The 13388-nt window shown below is 40.7% G+C and overlaps 1 protein-coding gene across 2 annotated transcripts in view; it reads left to right on the forward strand.

The window, feature by feature from the left end:
* ATP13A4 (ATPase 13A4) overlaps positions 1 to 13388 on the forward strand; it is a 175571-nt gene that overhangs the window by 23369 nt on the left and 138814 nt on the right. Inside the window, exons 3-8 of one of the 2 annotated variants that reach the window (XM_032298227.1) lie at positions 2921 to 3019; positions 3852 to 4488; positions 5996 to 7139; positions 8792 to 8841; positions 10261 to 10351; positions 11274 to 11429. In XM_032298227.1, coding sequence (XP_032154118.1) covers positions 11367 to 11429 — 63 coding nt within the window. In that variant the 5' untranslated portion in view covers positions 2921 to 3019; positions 3852 to 4488; positions 5996 to 7139; ... (1 more) ...; positions 10261 to 10351; positions 11274 to 11366. Of the gene's footprint in view, positions 1 to 2920; positions 3020 to 3851; positions 4489 to 5995; positions 7140 to 8791; positions 8842 to 10260; positions 10352 to 10373; positions 11065 to 11273; positions 11430 to 13388 lie in introns of those variants that run through there. The other variant, XM_032298228.1, reaches the window with a different exon arrangement.

Raw genomic sequence — 13388 nt, forward strand, 5'->3', positions numbered from 1 at the left:
GTCAGGAGCTCGAGACCAGCCTGACCAACATGGAGAAACCCCGTCTCTACTAAAAATACAAAATTATCTGGGCATGGTGGCACATGCCTATAATCCCAATTACCCGGGAGGCTGAGGCAGGAGAATTGCTTGAACACAGGAGGTGGAGGTTGTGGTGAGCTGAGATTGCCCCATTGCACTCCAGCCTGGGTAACAAGAGTGAAACTCCATCTCAAAAAATAAAAAAGAACTCCACAGAAAAAGTACCCCAAAATAACAGTAACTGTTTGCCTAACAATAAATGATTGCCACACATTGATTAGGTCAGATAAAGCATGGAATATGCATTATCTCACCTAACTTCATATTGACTCCAAGAAATCTGTTAGAGGTTAAATAATTTATTCTAGATCAGCAGTCCTCAACCCTTTTGGCACAAGGAAGCAGTTTCATGGAAGACAAATTTTACATGGACTGTGCGGGGTGGGGCGGGGGTGGTTTCAGGTTGATTCAAGCTCATTACATTTATTGTGCACTTTATTTCTATTATTATTACATTGTAATATATAATGAAACAATTATACAACTCAACATAATGTAGAATCAGTGGGGGCCCTGAGCTTGTTTACCTGCAACTAGACAGTGCTATCTGGGAGTATAGGAGTCAGTGACAGATCATCAGGCATTAGAGTCTCAAGAAGCATGCAGTCTCGATTCCTCACATGCACAGTTCACAGTAGGGTTTGCACTCCTATGAGAATCTAATGCTGCCACTGCTCTGACAGGTGGTGGAGCTCAGCGGGTAATGGGAGTGATGGGGAGTGGCTGTAAATACAGGCAAAGCTTTGTTGGCTTACTTGCCGCTCACCTCTTGCAATACCTGTCCATGGCTCAGGGGTTGGGGATCCTTGTTCTAGATCACACTGATAGTAAGTGTCTAAGCAATAATTAGAACCCAAACTATCTGACATTATAGCTCATACTCTTTTCTACTTTATCGAAGTTGAAATAAAATAAACTGCACATATACAAAGTATAAAACAGGTCATGGTATATTTGTGGAACTATCACCACAGTCAAGATGACCGCAGCCCTTACTCTTAACTACGAGGCAGTGGTTTCCACCTGTTAATCCTAGTTCTTAGCCTGAAATCACTGGATTAGTTTCAACCCCATCTTAGGTGATATATAGTCAGATACTTGATGATGACCAACCTGTAATTCCTAAATCTCCTGTTCCTTGAGATAAACGCCTTCAAAACTTTCTGCAAATGCATAGGAATAGTTGAATTTCTCTTAACAGCTTGTTCACCCTTGATTAGGGATTTTGGCAAGATCGTGAATATTCGCATGATTTTCCAGTCTGCCAAATGCCATGCAACTTTTGCCACAAGGCATGTAGGCTGGAAGGAGGCCTGCAGGTGGCAGCCACAAGTGCTTCTAGCAAGGCCCAACTAGGCAGGTAGACCAGGGTGGCAAGGTCTCTGGGTTAGACAGGCCTTCTCTGAATGCTCTTGTTCGGATAGTCTGATACTCTTCGAGCAGTCCCCCCATGAACCAGGCATGATCTTTCTTATTCTAAGAATAAGAAAAATTAATATAAAACTGTTTAATTGTGTTTTTCTCCATTTTATATTTTTTTAGGGAAGAAAAAATTTCTCAGGTACTGTTCAACTTCTAATACTAACTTAGAAGTATTAGAATGTAATTTTTCTGGCTCTCATTTTCTATCATTTGAACAGCAGGGGTTGCCCCCAGTTAGACAGTGAGATTGCCAGAGGCTGGTTGTAAATCTGCCTCCTTCCAGTGCTCTTTGATGCTAACATGTCCTACCTTGTTCAGATGATAAATAATTAAGAAATAAAATATTTTTCCTAACAATAAATAGTCTATAAATAATCTTTAAAAATAAGAAAACATTTTAGGCATGTATTCTGTGGTTTATAAAGCAAATCTTTTTTTTTTTTTTGAGACTGAGTTTTGCTCTTGTTGCTCAGGCTGGAGTACAATGGCGCAATCTTGGCTTACTGTAACCGCCACCTCCTGGGTTCAAGGAATTCTCCTGCCTCAGCCTGTCGAGTAGCTGGGATTACAGGCACGTGCCACCATGCCTGGCTAATTTTGTATTTTTAGTAGAGATGAGGTTTCTCCATATTGGTCAGGCTGGTCTCGAACCCCTGACCTCAGGTGAGCCACCCACCTCAGCCTCCCAAAGTGCTGGGATTATAGGTATGAGCCACCGTGCCTGGCCAGCAAACTTCTTTTTTTTTGAGACAGAATCTCACTCTATTACCCAAGCTCGAGTGCAGTGATGCAATTACACAATCACAGCTCACTGCAGCCTTGACCTTCCAAACTCAAACGATCCTCCCAGCTCAGCCTTCTGAGTAGCCAGGATTACAGGCATGAGCCACCTCACCTGGCCAAAGTGCTTAGGAAGAAATCAGTGCGTGGTGATCATTTACTGTTAGGCAAACAGTTATTGTTATTTTGGAGTACTTTGGTTTCTGTGGAGTTTTTGTTTTTGTTTTTTTGTTTTTTTTGAGATAGAGTCTTGCTCCTGTTGGCCAGGCTGGAGTGCAATGGCATGATCTTAGCTTACCACAACCTTTGCCTCTTAGGTTCAGGCAATTCTCCGGCCTCAGCCTCCCCAGTAGCTAGGATTACATGCATGTGCCACCACACCAGGCTAATTTTTTGTGTTTTTAGTAGAGACTGGGTTTCTCCACATTGGTCAGGCTGGTCTGCAAACTCCTGACTTCAGGTGATCCGCCCACCTCAGCCTCCCAAAGTGCTGGAATTACAGATGTGAGCCACTGTGCCTGGCCTCTGTGTGGAGTTCTTAACATTGGAAGGAGTAGTTTAATATACGGATACTAGGTCTAGGAGGGGAGAATTGGGGCCCTGAGTTTCTGGCTCTCATTTTCTCTCATTTTGGCAGGTAGATCAAGCTACTGAGCTCTCAGAGTTAGCCAGTCCTTCCCTGAATGCTCTTGTGCTGATGGGCTGACCCTCTTCAAGCAACCCTTCGGTAAAACAGGTATAAGCTTTCCTGTTCTAAAGTAAGAAAGATTAATATAAAACTGTTCAATTGTGGTTTTCTCCATTTTCTAATTTTTTAGAAAGAAAAAAATTCTCAAGTACTGTTTAATTTGTAAGACTAATTTTTCCCTAAAAAGTCTTTCTTATAATTTGTCTAACACGAGACTGGGCATGTATACAATCTTATTTGTCCTTACAACAGTACCATATAACGGAGTAATGGTATTACATCTCATTTCAAAGGTGAAAAAAATTGAAGCTTAGGGTAATTTAGCAACTTGCCAAATTTTTTATGGCTACCAAATGATAGAGCCATAATATAACCAGTATGATTCTATATCTGAAATTGGTTTCACTTTACCTAGGGCTTGGGATGTGAATGGCAGAGGAGAACAGGGAACGGTGGATAAAATCCCAAGTCCATGAATTCTTTTGTTTAAATATCTACCTGTATATTATATTACACACACGGATATTTTCCATTTTCATAAAAATGCCTGATGAATGCATTTAATAATACAATCCATTAATCATGTAATAATAGTGTTTTGTAACAACTTGCAGTTAATGTATCATGGACATCTTGCTATGACAATTGATCTACTTTATTCTTTTATCTTCCTTTTTATTTTTAAAGTAGCATAAGTACAGCATAACCCATACTTGTAAAAATGTAGTTTGTTTGCTTTTTTTTTTTTTGGTTCCCACCCCAGGGATTCAGATTTGGTAGGTCTGGGTCAGGACCCATGCATGTGGGGTCTAGGAGAGCTTCCAGGGTGACTGACACACCGCACTGGTGAGGAACTGCTATTCTCTGCCACATCTTCTAGGGTCAATGAGATATGAACAAACAGAACAACCAACAAAGCATGCAGCCAGCCAGCGGCAAAGTATCCTGGTGCCAGAGAAAGGCTGGACGAAAGGAGAAGATTGGACTCCATTTCCCGAGAAGGGAGAAGTACAGTAATATTCCCATGGTAGACACAGGTAGTCCAGTTGTGTGTTTCACAGGGGTGTGCAAAAGAGGGATGTGGAAAGACAGTTTCAACCCCCAATGACCTCCATAGGGACAGAGATTAGATTGGAAGCTGGGGGGCTTATTTTAAAGTTACATTTGCATGGCAAGCAGAGTTTTATTGAGATGGCTTATCTGAAGTGCTTTGGCAGGGTTGATGGATTGCGGGAGATCTAGAAAACCTCAGAGATCCCCCTTTCATGCTACACTAACAGGGAGAGGGTCTGAGTACTAGGAGGTGCATTAGTTCTATTTTATTACTTTCTTTTTTCCATTAGGAAATGACATTTCTCATTACTAGTTTGCTTAGGGCATGTACAATACACAAAGAAGGGCTCTGAACTTCTTTTGTCATTAATTTCAGTTTCACCCTCCCCTCTCAGAGTATCATTGATTGATCCACTTGAGAGTCTCCGCCCTTCTGTGGAACATCTTACTTGCTGATGAAAGAGGTAACCAGGCATATATAATCCTGAAGTGGACTTTTGGAAGAAAGGCAAACACAGAGGCCCAGGGAGCCCCAGCCTTTCCCCTTTCTTCATCCCCAGCAGGAACATGTTCTTGATTTTCCCCAGGGGGCTCAGCCCAGTTCTTGGGTCATCCCAGGCCCATGGCAAGGGCACTGAATCCAGCCCAGCCTTGCTCTCTGCAGCTCATCACCCAGCCACACTCCCAGCCAGTCTGCCCAGAGGCAGTGCCCTGATTCTGTTAATTGGGCTCTTGCCCCGTTCCCAAGCCTAAGGTCCCCTGTGGGTACTACTGTTCCCAAGTTCCTGCCTGGCAGCCTGCCTTGAGCCCCAGATTTTTCCTAGGAGTAAAGAGGCCTTTCCCATGCCAGGCTCCCACCCGGAATTGGAGCTCTGCCTCAGGCCTGAGGTTTCTGATTGGAGCTTAGCCTCTAGAGGACAGACTCCATGGAGCCAGCTTCCTGTCTGGATTTCCAAGTATTACCTGCCCATCGCTGGACTCTGTTTATTGGATGTATTTCTGCTTCTGACTTATGGCCTTTCTCTCCTTCCCCCTTGGCCAACTGCTCCCCTGAGCTGTAAGCAAAAATTGCTGTGAGCTGAAATTGCCTGATAGATTGCATTTCCTTTGCAAGCACCTGCAATATTGTCAGCTCCCCAAACACAGATTTTCACCCCAGTGGGTGGGCCCCATGCTATGTCCTAAGCCCTCTGGATCTTGCCTAAGTAATACGATATGCTCTACAATTCAGTGACATGTCCATGGCCTTATACGGTTGGTGCGTTCTGGAAAAGTTCTATTTAAATCAATATTTTGCAAATGAGGTCCTCTTAAATATTCTACAGAGACTGGCTTAGAGTATCCTATTCTGATCTCTTTATGAAAAGTGAGTAGCAGCCGGGCATGGTGGCTCACACCTGCAAACCAGCACTTTGGGAGGCGGATGTGGGTGGATGGCTTGTGCTCAGGGTTCAAGACCAGCCTGAGCAACATGTTTTTTTGTCTTTACAGGAAACAAAAACAAAAATTAGCTGGGCGTGGTGGCTCTTGCCTGTAGTACCTACTACTTGAGAGGCTGAGGTGGCAGGATCCCTTGGGCCTGTGAGGTTGAGGCTGCAGTGAGCCATGATTGCACCACTGCACTCCAGCTGCGTGACAGAGCAAGACCCTGTCTCAAAAAAAAAAAAAAAAAAGTGAGTAGCAATATGATGTTGTGTGAAGTATATCATATGTAAGACTTGAGAGTTTTAGCTTTCACAGATTATGATCTTGAACAAACTATTACATAGTCGTCCAGTAACGTTTTTCTCACCTGAGAAATTAGTAATTCTAAGGCCCTGTCTAGTTCTAATAGTCTCTGATTGTTAATAATCATATCCTAACTTGTATTGTTTTGTATACTCAAATTTTTAGGTTAAAAGTTCTCAAAATTAAGTACACTGATAGGAAGTTTCTGCCTGGGGACCGACTCTTTTGGCTTTTGTTTTATAGGTTGTCTTTAATGACCTGGAGTTGTTATAACAGCTGTCAACTGAGGTAAGCTTCACAGAAGGGGAGCTGCCTTACCTCCAGAGAGGAGCTTTCAATTTCTTATTTTTGGAAATAACAGAGAGCAAAGAAGGCTCTTCTGAAAGTGAAGCAACAGACCACCCCCAAGCCACTGGTAGGAGACCAGACCTGGTGTTGAACGGGGATGTTTGAGAGCAAGATCTCTGAGAAGCAGAGATAGCATCAGCCTGCTCTTTTCTTCTGTAATTAAGAGGGAGTCCTTGGATCTTTGTATTAGACCCTTTAATCTAAGGGTTGCTAAATGTTTTACAAACATTAATTAATTCAATTAGACTTTACACCACCACCTTGAGGCAGGTAATTCCTCTTTGGGATATCACTTCTTTGCTTGCTACCAGACTATATTTTGGGGCAGATTAGGATAATTAATAATAACAGTAAAGCCTTGAGTTTAGATAAAGTTCTATAATTTAAGGTCTCAGGTGCTTTACAGATACCAGATTTGTGTAATGAGGACTGAGGAGGAAGCTTGAGCCAGCTTATTGGCAATGATGACAAGGCAGAAATATTGCACTTGTTTCAGGTTCTACTCCGTGCTAAAGACACATGACCTTGAACAGCTCTTTGTGACCTCTTTATGACTCAGTTTCTACAGCTTTCAAATGGGGGTGATGTTATTACTCACCTCCCTACTTCACAGAGATGTTGCGAAGAATAATGTTTGTAATATGCTGTGAGTTCTCAGATGAAAGATGGAAATTAACATATAATGAAATATTATTACCATTTATCATCACACAATCTAAATGGGGCAGACAAGTGAAGCATCAGCATCCCCACGATCCTGGCAGAGAAACCAGTCCTGCCATTATTTCCATTGAACATGTATCATAGACACTCACAGAGGCTGAGAACTGCTCAGAGCAACAGACATGCTCCTGAAATAATCAAAAGCAATCTGAGATGCCAGATCAGCAGAGGTAGCGAAGTATTTATTTATTTTTTTTTCTGTTTTCCATGTTCATTCTAATTTGGGAGAGAGTATTTGAGAAGAAATGAGTGCAGGGAAAGAATCAGAGAATAATCGAAGGAACTTTTCCTCTTGGACATTCCTCTCAATTCTAGGGTATCAATATATGTGTATAATTTGTAGTCCCCAGAATGGGCTGTGTGCGAGCCCTTGTCCGTGCCTTTGCTCTCCGTCTCCTTTGTTAATAGTGCTTTCCTTACCCATCTGCATTTATGTAGGCCAGCATAAAACTCTGATCTTTATGAGAGCTTCCTGGTCTAACTCCCTACTTGAACTTCCTGTTATTCTTGTGTAATTAGCATATTATATAGTTTTTTTTTTTTTTTTTTTTTTTTTTTTTTTTTGAGATGAAGTCTTGCTCTGTCGCCAGGCTAGAGTGCAATGTTGCAATCTCAGTTCACTGCAACCTCTGCCTCCTGGGTTCAAGCAATTCCCCTGCCTCAGCCTCCCGAGTAGATGGGACTACAGGCACATGCCACCATGCATGGCTAATTTTTTGTATTTTAGTAGAGACGTGGTTTCCCCATTTTGGCCAGGATGGTCTCAATCTCCTGACCTTGTGATCCACCCTCCTTGGACTCCCAAAGTGCTGGGATTACAGGCATGATCCACCACACCTGGCTGGAATTTATATTTTGGTATTGATTGTGTTTCTTAATGGACTTAACTTTTCTGGAGCATAATTTATTAAATCTTTATTCTTCATCTATTACAGATCTGGCATAGTGAAGTTAGTCAAACTCATGTTAAATGAATGAATGAATGAATGGAATCCTTCAGCAAAATGTCAAGATTAGACTTCAGACCATACCAAATCCTCATCTGCCATTCTCACTGTGCAACGTTACAACCTGTGAGGCACATACAGTACAGAATAGAAATACTGAAGAGGCACAATTAAGGAAAGAGAGGCTGAATTAAAATCAAACAATTTCTAAAGAGAAATAGAAGCCGTAACTTAGAAGGTTCAAGAAAACTGTCTACATAAATACAGCATTGCATAGGAAGGACCAAGCTGCTTTAGCACTTGATTTCCATAATATGAGAGCACAGGCTGATCAGGAGCAACAGGCATATTTATGGAGTTCAGTTTGCCTTCCATATTATTGTCACTCTTTGCATTAAGCTCAAAGCTAGCATTCGGGACCTCCATGCATGGTGTTGGTCTGTATTTTCCTGCCACATGTCACTCCCCCCTTTTTCCTTTACACACCGCATGCTGCAGTGGGGCTGACAGACTTGCTGTGAACATGGCCATGTGTTTCTCCCTCTGATGACCCCCTTGCTTCAAATGCTCTTTCCTGTGGGCATACTCTTTGTTTGAGCCTCAGCATCTCCACCTGTTGAAGTCTTTTTTGTCTCTTTTCAAGCAATGCCTTTCTCAAAAGGCTTCCTCCACAAAGAGGCTTTTCTGGTCATGTAAATGCAGAACTCCTTGCAGAGCACTTTGGCTGTGCCAAATAAATGTGTAGAAGTGGTATTAGCCTAGTAGCTAGGATCACGGATTGGGAGAGCTGCTTTGCTTAGGTTCAAAAACTCATTCTGTCACTTACTAATGGTTTGAATGTAGGCAAATTATTTAATATCTGCACCTGTGTTTTCTTGTCTGTCAAATAAGAATGGCCAGAATAGTATCAACCACTGAGGTGTTTGTCAGGATTGTGTGCAAAAGAGAGTGTACACTGTTTAGAATAAAGCCTCATATCTGGGAGTGTTTGGTAAATGTTCTCTTTGCTTTCCCAATCTAGCCCTGTTTCTGGATATGCTTATCTTTGTAGACCAAAAACACTAAATGAGGGTGAGTACTGCCCATACGTAGTGTTGCCGTAGATAAAATCTAGATGTTTTACCAATAGAACTCCCAAGGAACTTGAAGAAACTCTCTCACTATTGCAGTCCTCAGTTCTACTGAACCATGTTGTGGAAAATAATTTTCCACAAACACTTGATTTTTATAAAAGCTTTTAATGTTCTTAGGGACTTACATATTTGCCTGTTCAAGTTTGGCTTAAATATTGTAACAGCATGATCTGATTCATTTGAGTGTGGTAAGTTCGTACACAGTTTTTCCTCTAGTTCTTAATCAGTTACACACACATCTCAATCCCACAATGGTGCATGAGTTGCCAAGTGTATTCAGGAACCCAGCCAAAAGGAAACAGTGCAAATATTGCCGGTAATAAACAGGAGAATGAATTGCTTCTCTCTCACCTGCCCAATGGCACTGATATGCATTTGCCATGTCACATACTAATACTCCTCAACCTCCATCAGTTGAGATGAAATTTGGAATATCCTTGTTTTATATTTTTTTCCTGTACTAAATATATAATTACTGCATAGTAAAGCTGATAAATGTTTAGTTAGTTTTCTTGAGGTTTATTTTTTTTAATTGAGATATGCTTTTAAAATTTATTACATTTTTTCATTGAGATACAATTCACATTTCATAAAATTGACGCTTTTAAAGCATACAGTTCAGTGTTGTTTAGTATATTCACAAATTTGTGAAGTCATCAGTAATTCTAGAACATTTTTCTTACCCCCCCAAGAAACCCTGCACTCCTTATAATTTGACCCTGTGATAAAATGTTAATTTTATTTTCATTTATTCAGTTAAATTGTGTTAGCAATTTTTTAGGAGAACTACATAAGTATTTTGTAATTAATATTACAATGAATTTACTTAGCTTAGTTTTTATGTTTATATTTTACTATTTTCTCAAGGTTTCACACATCCAACACACACACACACACACACACACACACACACACACACACACACATTGATCTTGGTCACATTAGGGTTATTTGGGTCAGGTTGGAGATACCATTGCTAATGTGGCTTGAGCAAGGGACAGTGGACATGGTGAAGGTAAAAATAACTATCTTTTATTGAACACCTATTATTTCCCAGGCACTATTTCTTAAAAAACGGTTTTAGGACGTAGGTTCTGTTATCATCGTCTTTATGTTACATGTGAGCAAGTAGAGGCTAATGCAATTTATATAACTTGTTATATCCCAAGGTAGCATAACTACCACCTAGTAAAGTCCAAATTTGAACTCAGGCCTTCCAAATTTAGTGCATATGCCCTTAACCCCTCTGTCCTAACACCTACTGTTCAATTGCACATTTAGTTGAATAATCCTAACAGCACTTGATCAGTGCTGTACAATGTACTTTCACACTGATCTCGTTCCATCCTCTCAACAGTCCTGTTGGCTGGTACCGGATGAGAAGAGCCAGTTCCTATGGTTAAATGATCACACAGCAAGGCCAGTGCAGAAAAGCAGCTGGAATACAGGTATTTTGCCAGAGCTAGCGTACGGGTGTGTTTCTCTACACCACATTGGGACTTCTAGCACTTATCTTACCATTCTGTTCCAGCTCTTATAATAATAACCCACTTCCCATCATATTTGTTGGGGTGTTTGAATCCGTACGTCAACACAAGAGTGGCAAATATGACTTAACTTTTTTATGTAGTCCCTGTGCTCAAGCAATGCTTATTGAATAAATGTGTAAATAAATTAAAAAAGAGTCTTGCCATATAGTCACTTGAATATTTTATTTCTAGACTTCCTTAAGTATTGAACCATCAATATTTTATGAAAACAGTGACACAGACTAGTTTGATTATACCTTTGTTCTTTTTCTACATGTGTTTCAAAAAAGTAAACTTAATTTCACATACCCATTAAACAGAATGTTTTTTGCATATACAAGGAAATGTGATTACAGATTAGTGATAATTTGCACTTTTTGTAAGCAAAATGAATGAGAGTAGTATTGAAAACCTATGGATCGAAGCTTTCATTAATCAAAGAAAATCTGAGACTCTGTGCACTTCCGCTCACTCCAATTCCTTAGGCCATCTGAATAAAGCAGTGACCTGGGAGTTCTTGCACCCGCTTCTCACTCCTGAGAAGGGTCCTGCCAACTCTGTATTGTCTTGTTGGATTTGCAGTCAGAGGTCTGATGCTGGCAGGCACTGGGCAGGCAATGAGTTCTTTCCCTGTGAGTTGGGCACAAAAAGATCGGCATGGGGGCAGCCTCCTTTGAGACAGCTGCTCTGAGAGAATGCAATAAGCAGACAGCAGCCAGAAATTCCTCCTAGCAGAGGGTGACTTGTGGGAGTAGTTCAGTGTGCCAAGTATTGTCATTTGTTGAGGGAAGGTGTGTGCTCAAGGAGGAGTTTTAACCTGGAGGATCATTAACTCTTTTAGTCAGCTGAGGAGCTGCGGTGGCTTGGCGAGTTGGAGTTCGTCCTGGAAGCATCTGCCCGGCAAGGTCAGGGAGGAGGTGTGGAATAACTTTTCATGGGGGACCAGTTTGAGAAGGGCCAGCACGCTTTGCTCAATGAAGGAGAAGAGAATGAGATGGTAAGATTCTAGCCGCATTCCCTTCTTCCCATTCTCACTCCTCAGCCTCCAAGACACACACGCACACACGCGTGTGCGCACATGCACACACACGCACCACACACAGAGACTTCTCTGCAATTTCACTCTGGTATTACACGAGAAAAGATCATGTTTGAGAAATCTCTCTATCCTGTAAATGTAACCTCTGACAGCAGAAGTTTGCTAGAATGAAAATACTGTATTCATCTTATCAAGAATGTTTTCTTTTTAAATAAAACGGATAGGGAGAGAAGCACCATGCCACTTTATGATTCGGGTTTGAGCCTCATCCGTATAGCAAGTTCTGTTTGAAATACCTAACAATTTTAGGAAATCCCTAATGTGAGGAGTGGTGTATTCCCTGATAGCTAGAAGCAGAAGTTCAGCAGCGAAGCAGGAGTGCAGCTGGGTCTTTGACCTTCTTTTCTTCTCACATATCTTGTTTACCGAGTCTGTTGGACAGGGAAGACATACAAAATTAACAATTATCAACTTACACACATTTCTGTTTCCTTCTTGAATTTTACTTTTGTGGCTTCCTCATTATAGAGATTAGTTACAGAAAACTTTCAGTAGTTCATTTTCTCCTTTATTTTAGTTGTGTTTCTATCTTGAGATCTGTAGGAAAATCAGAGAACTGTAGGAAAACCAAAGATTACTTTCATGCTCATGATGAATTTAAAACTGTATTTCTCAGTTGCAATGTAATCAAGAGAGAGTTAGAAATGTGTACTTCTGTTTAATAAGGTCTTTCTGCTAATTGTGTAAGCACAGTCTTTTATGCCAGTAATGATGTAATTAAAATGTTAAAATGTGATGCTCTCATTCAATAATAGCATTTTGTCTTTCTGGAATGAATATGTAAATAACAAACCTGAAAGATACTTACTTAAATGTTTTCTCGGTTAATTGCTTAGCCCGACTATTAAATTCTTTGTTCCTAAACTGGTCTTTCAAGTCTAATCTGTTTACCTGTTCCTATAGCAACAACATTTTTTGGACTTTCAAGTGTAGATCTCTTCTGCTATCAAAGCTGAAAAAATTATGAAGAAGTAAAAGGCACATTAATTCAGGTCCCTTTCTTAACCATATCCTTTACTTCATTCAGATTTGACTGCCAAATATGAATTGCCTTCAGCTCCCCCACAAATGTCACCAGAAATGACTTGCTACCTCACTTTGGATATCATCCTTGTTTCTTTCAGGAGTTTTCTTTAGGAAATGAATGTTTCATTACTCTCGATATTAAGTTGAGAAGTTTATCTTCATCTTGAATACTTTTCATCAGAAGGCAGGGGCTCCTTGCTCTGAAAGTTCTCTCTCTCTCTCTCTTTCCCTTTTCTCTCTTACTCTTTCATTTAGAAATACACTTACTCTTTTCCAGTACACCTATTTTTGCTCTTGGACAATTTGTATTTCAAATGTCAATAAGAATCATTTATTTTCCAGAAGACATTCATGGTTCTAGGAAAACTGTTAACCTCTTCCCTAGCATACATATTCCACCAAAGCAATTTAGTTAACAGTTCATCTTCATAACAGCACCATCAGATGCATCAGAATGTCCACCTAATTTTGTATGCAGCTGAAAGCCCCGTTAGGAGAGGGCCTTTGATATGGAAAGGGACACTGTGTTTTCTGCTGGGCAGTCATTTGGCCAGTAGTCTCAGCAGAGGTGCAGCAATTAGTATGCACTCCTGAGCTCTCCATCCTCTTCTGCCTAGAGAAACCTGGCCACCTGCCTGTTGCTGTTCGTGACACTCTGTTCCTTTTTAACTCATTCCTGCATCCCTTGGCCAGAGCAGTAAACTATAACAATTATCTCTCTCTATCTATTCTACATATTTTATAGTGATTTTTAGTATACAGAGCATTTTCTTGGCCACTAGCTAATTTAGTTGTCATCACAACCCCATAAGGTAGATGCTGTGATTCTTA

This window comes from Sapajus apella, unplaced genomic scaffold, assembly GCF_009761245.1.
Source record: "Sapajus apella isolate SASKATOON/1434 unplaced genomic scaffold, GSC_monkey_1.0 scaffold38, whole genome shotgun sequence".
Taxonomy (NCBI): domain Eukaryota; kingdom Metazoa; phylum Chordata; class Mammalia; order Primates; family Cebidae; genus Sapajus; species Sapajus apella.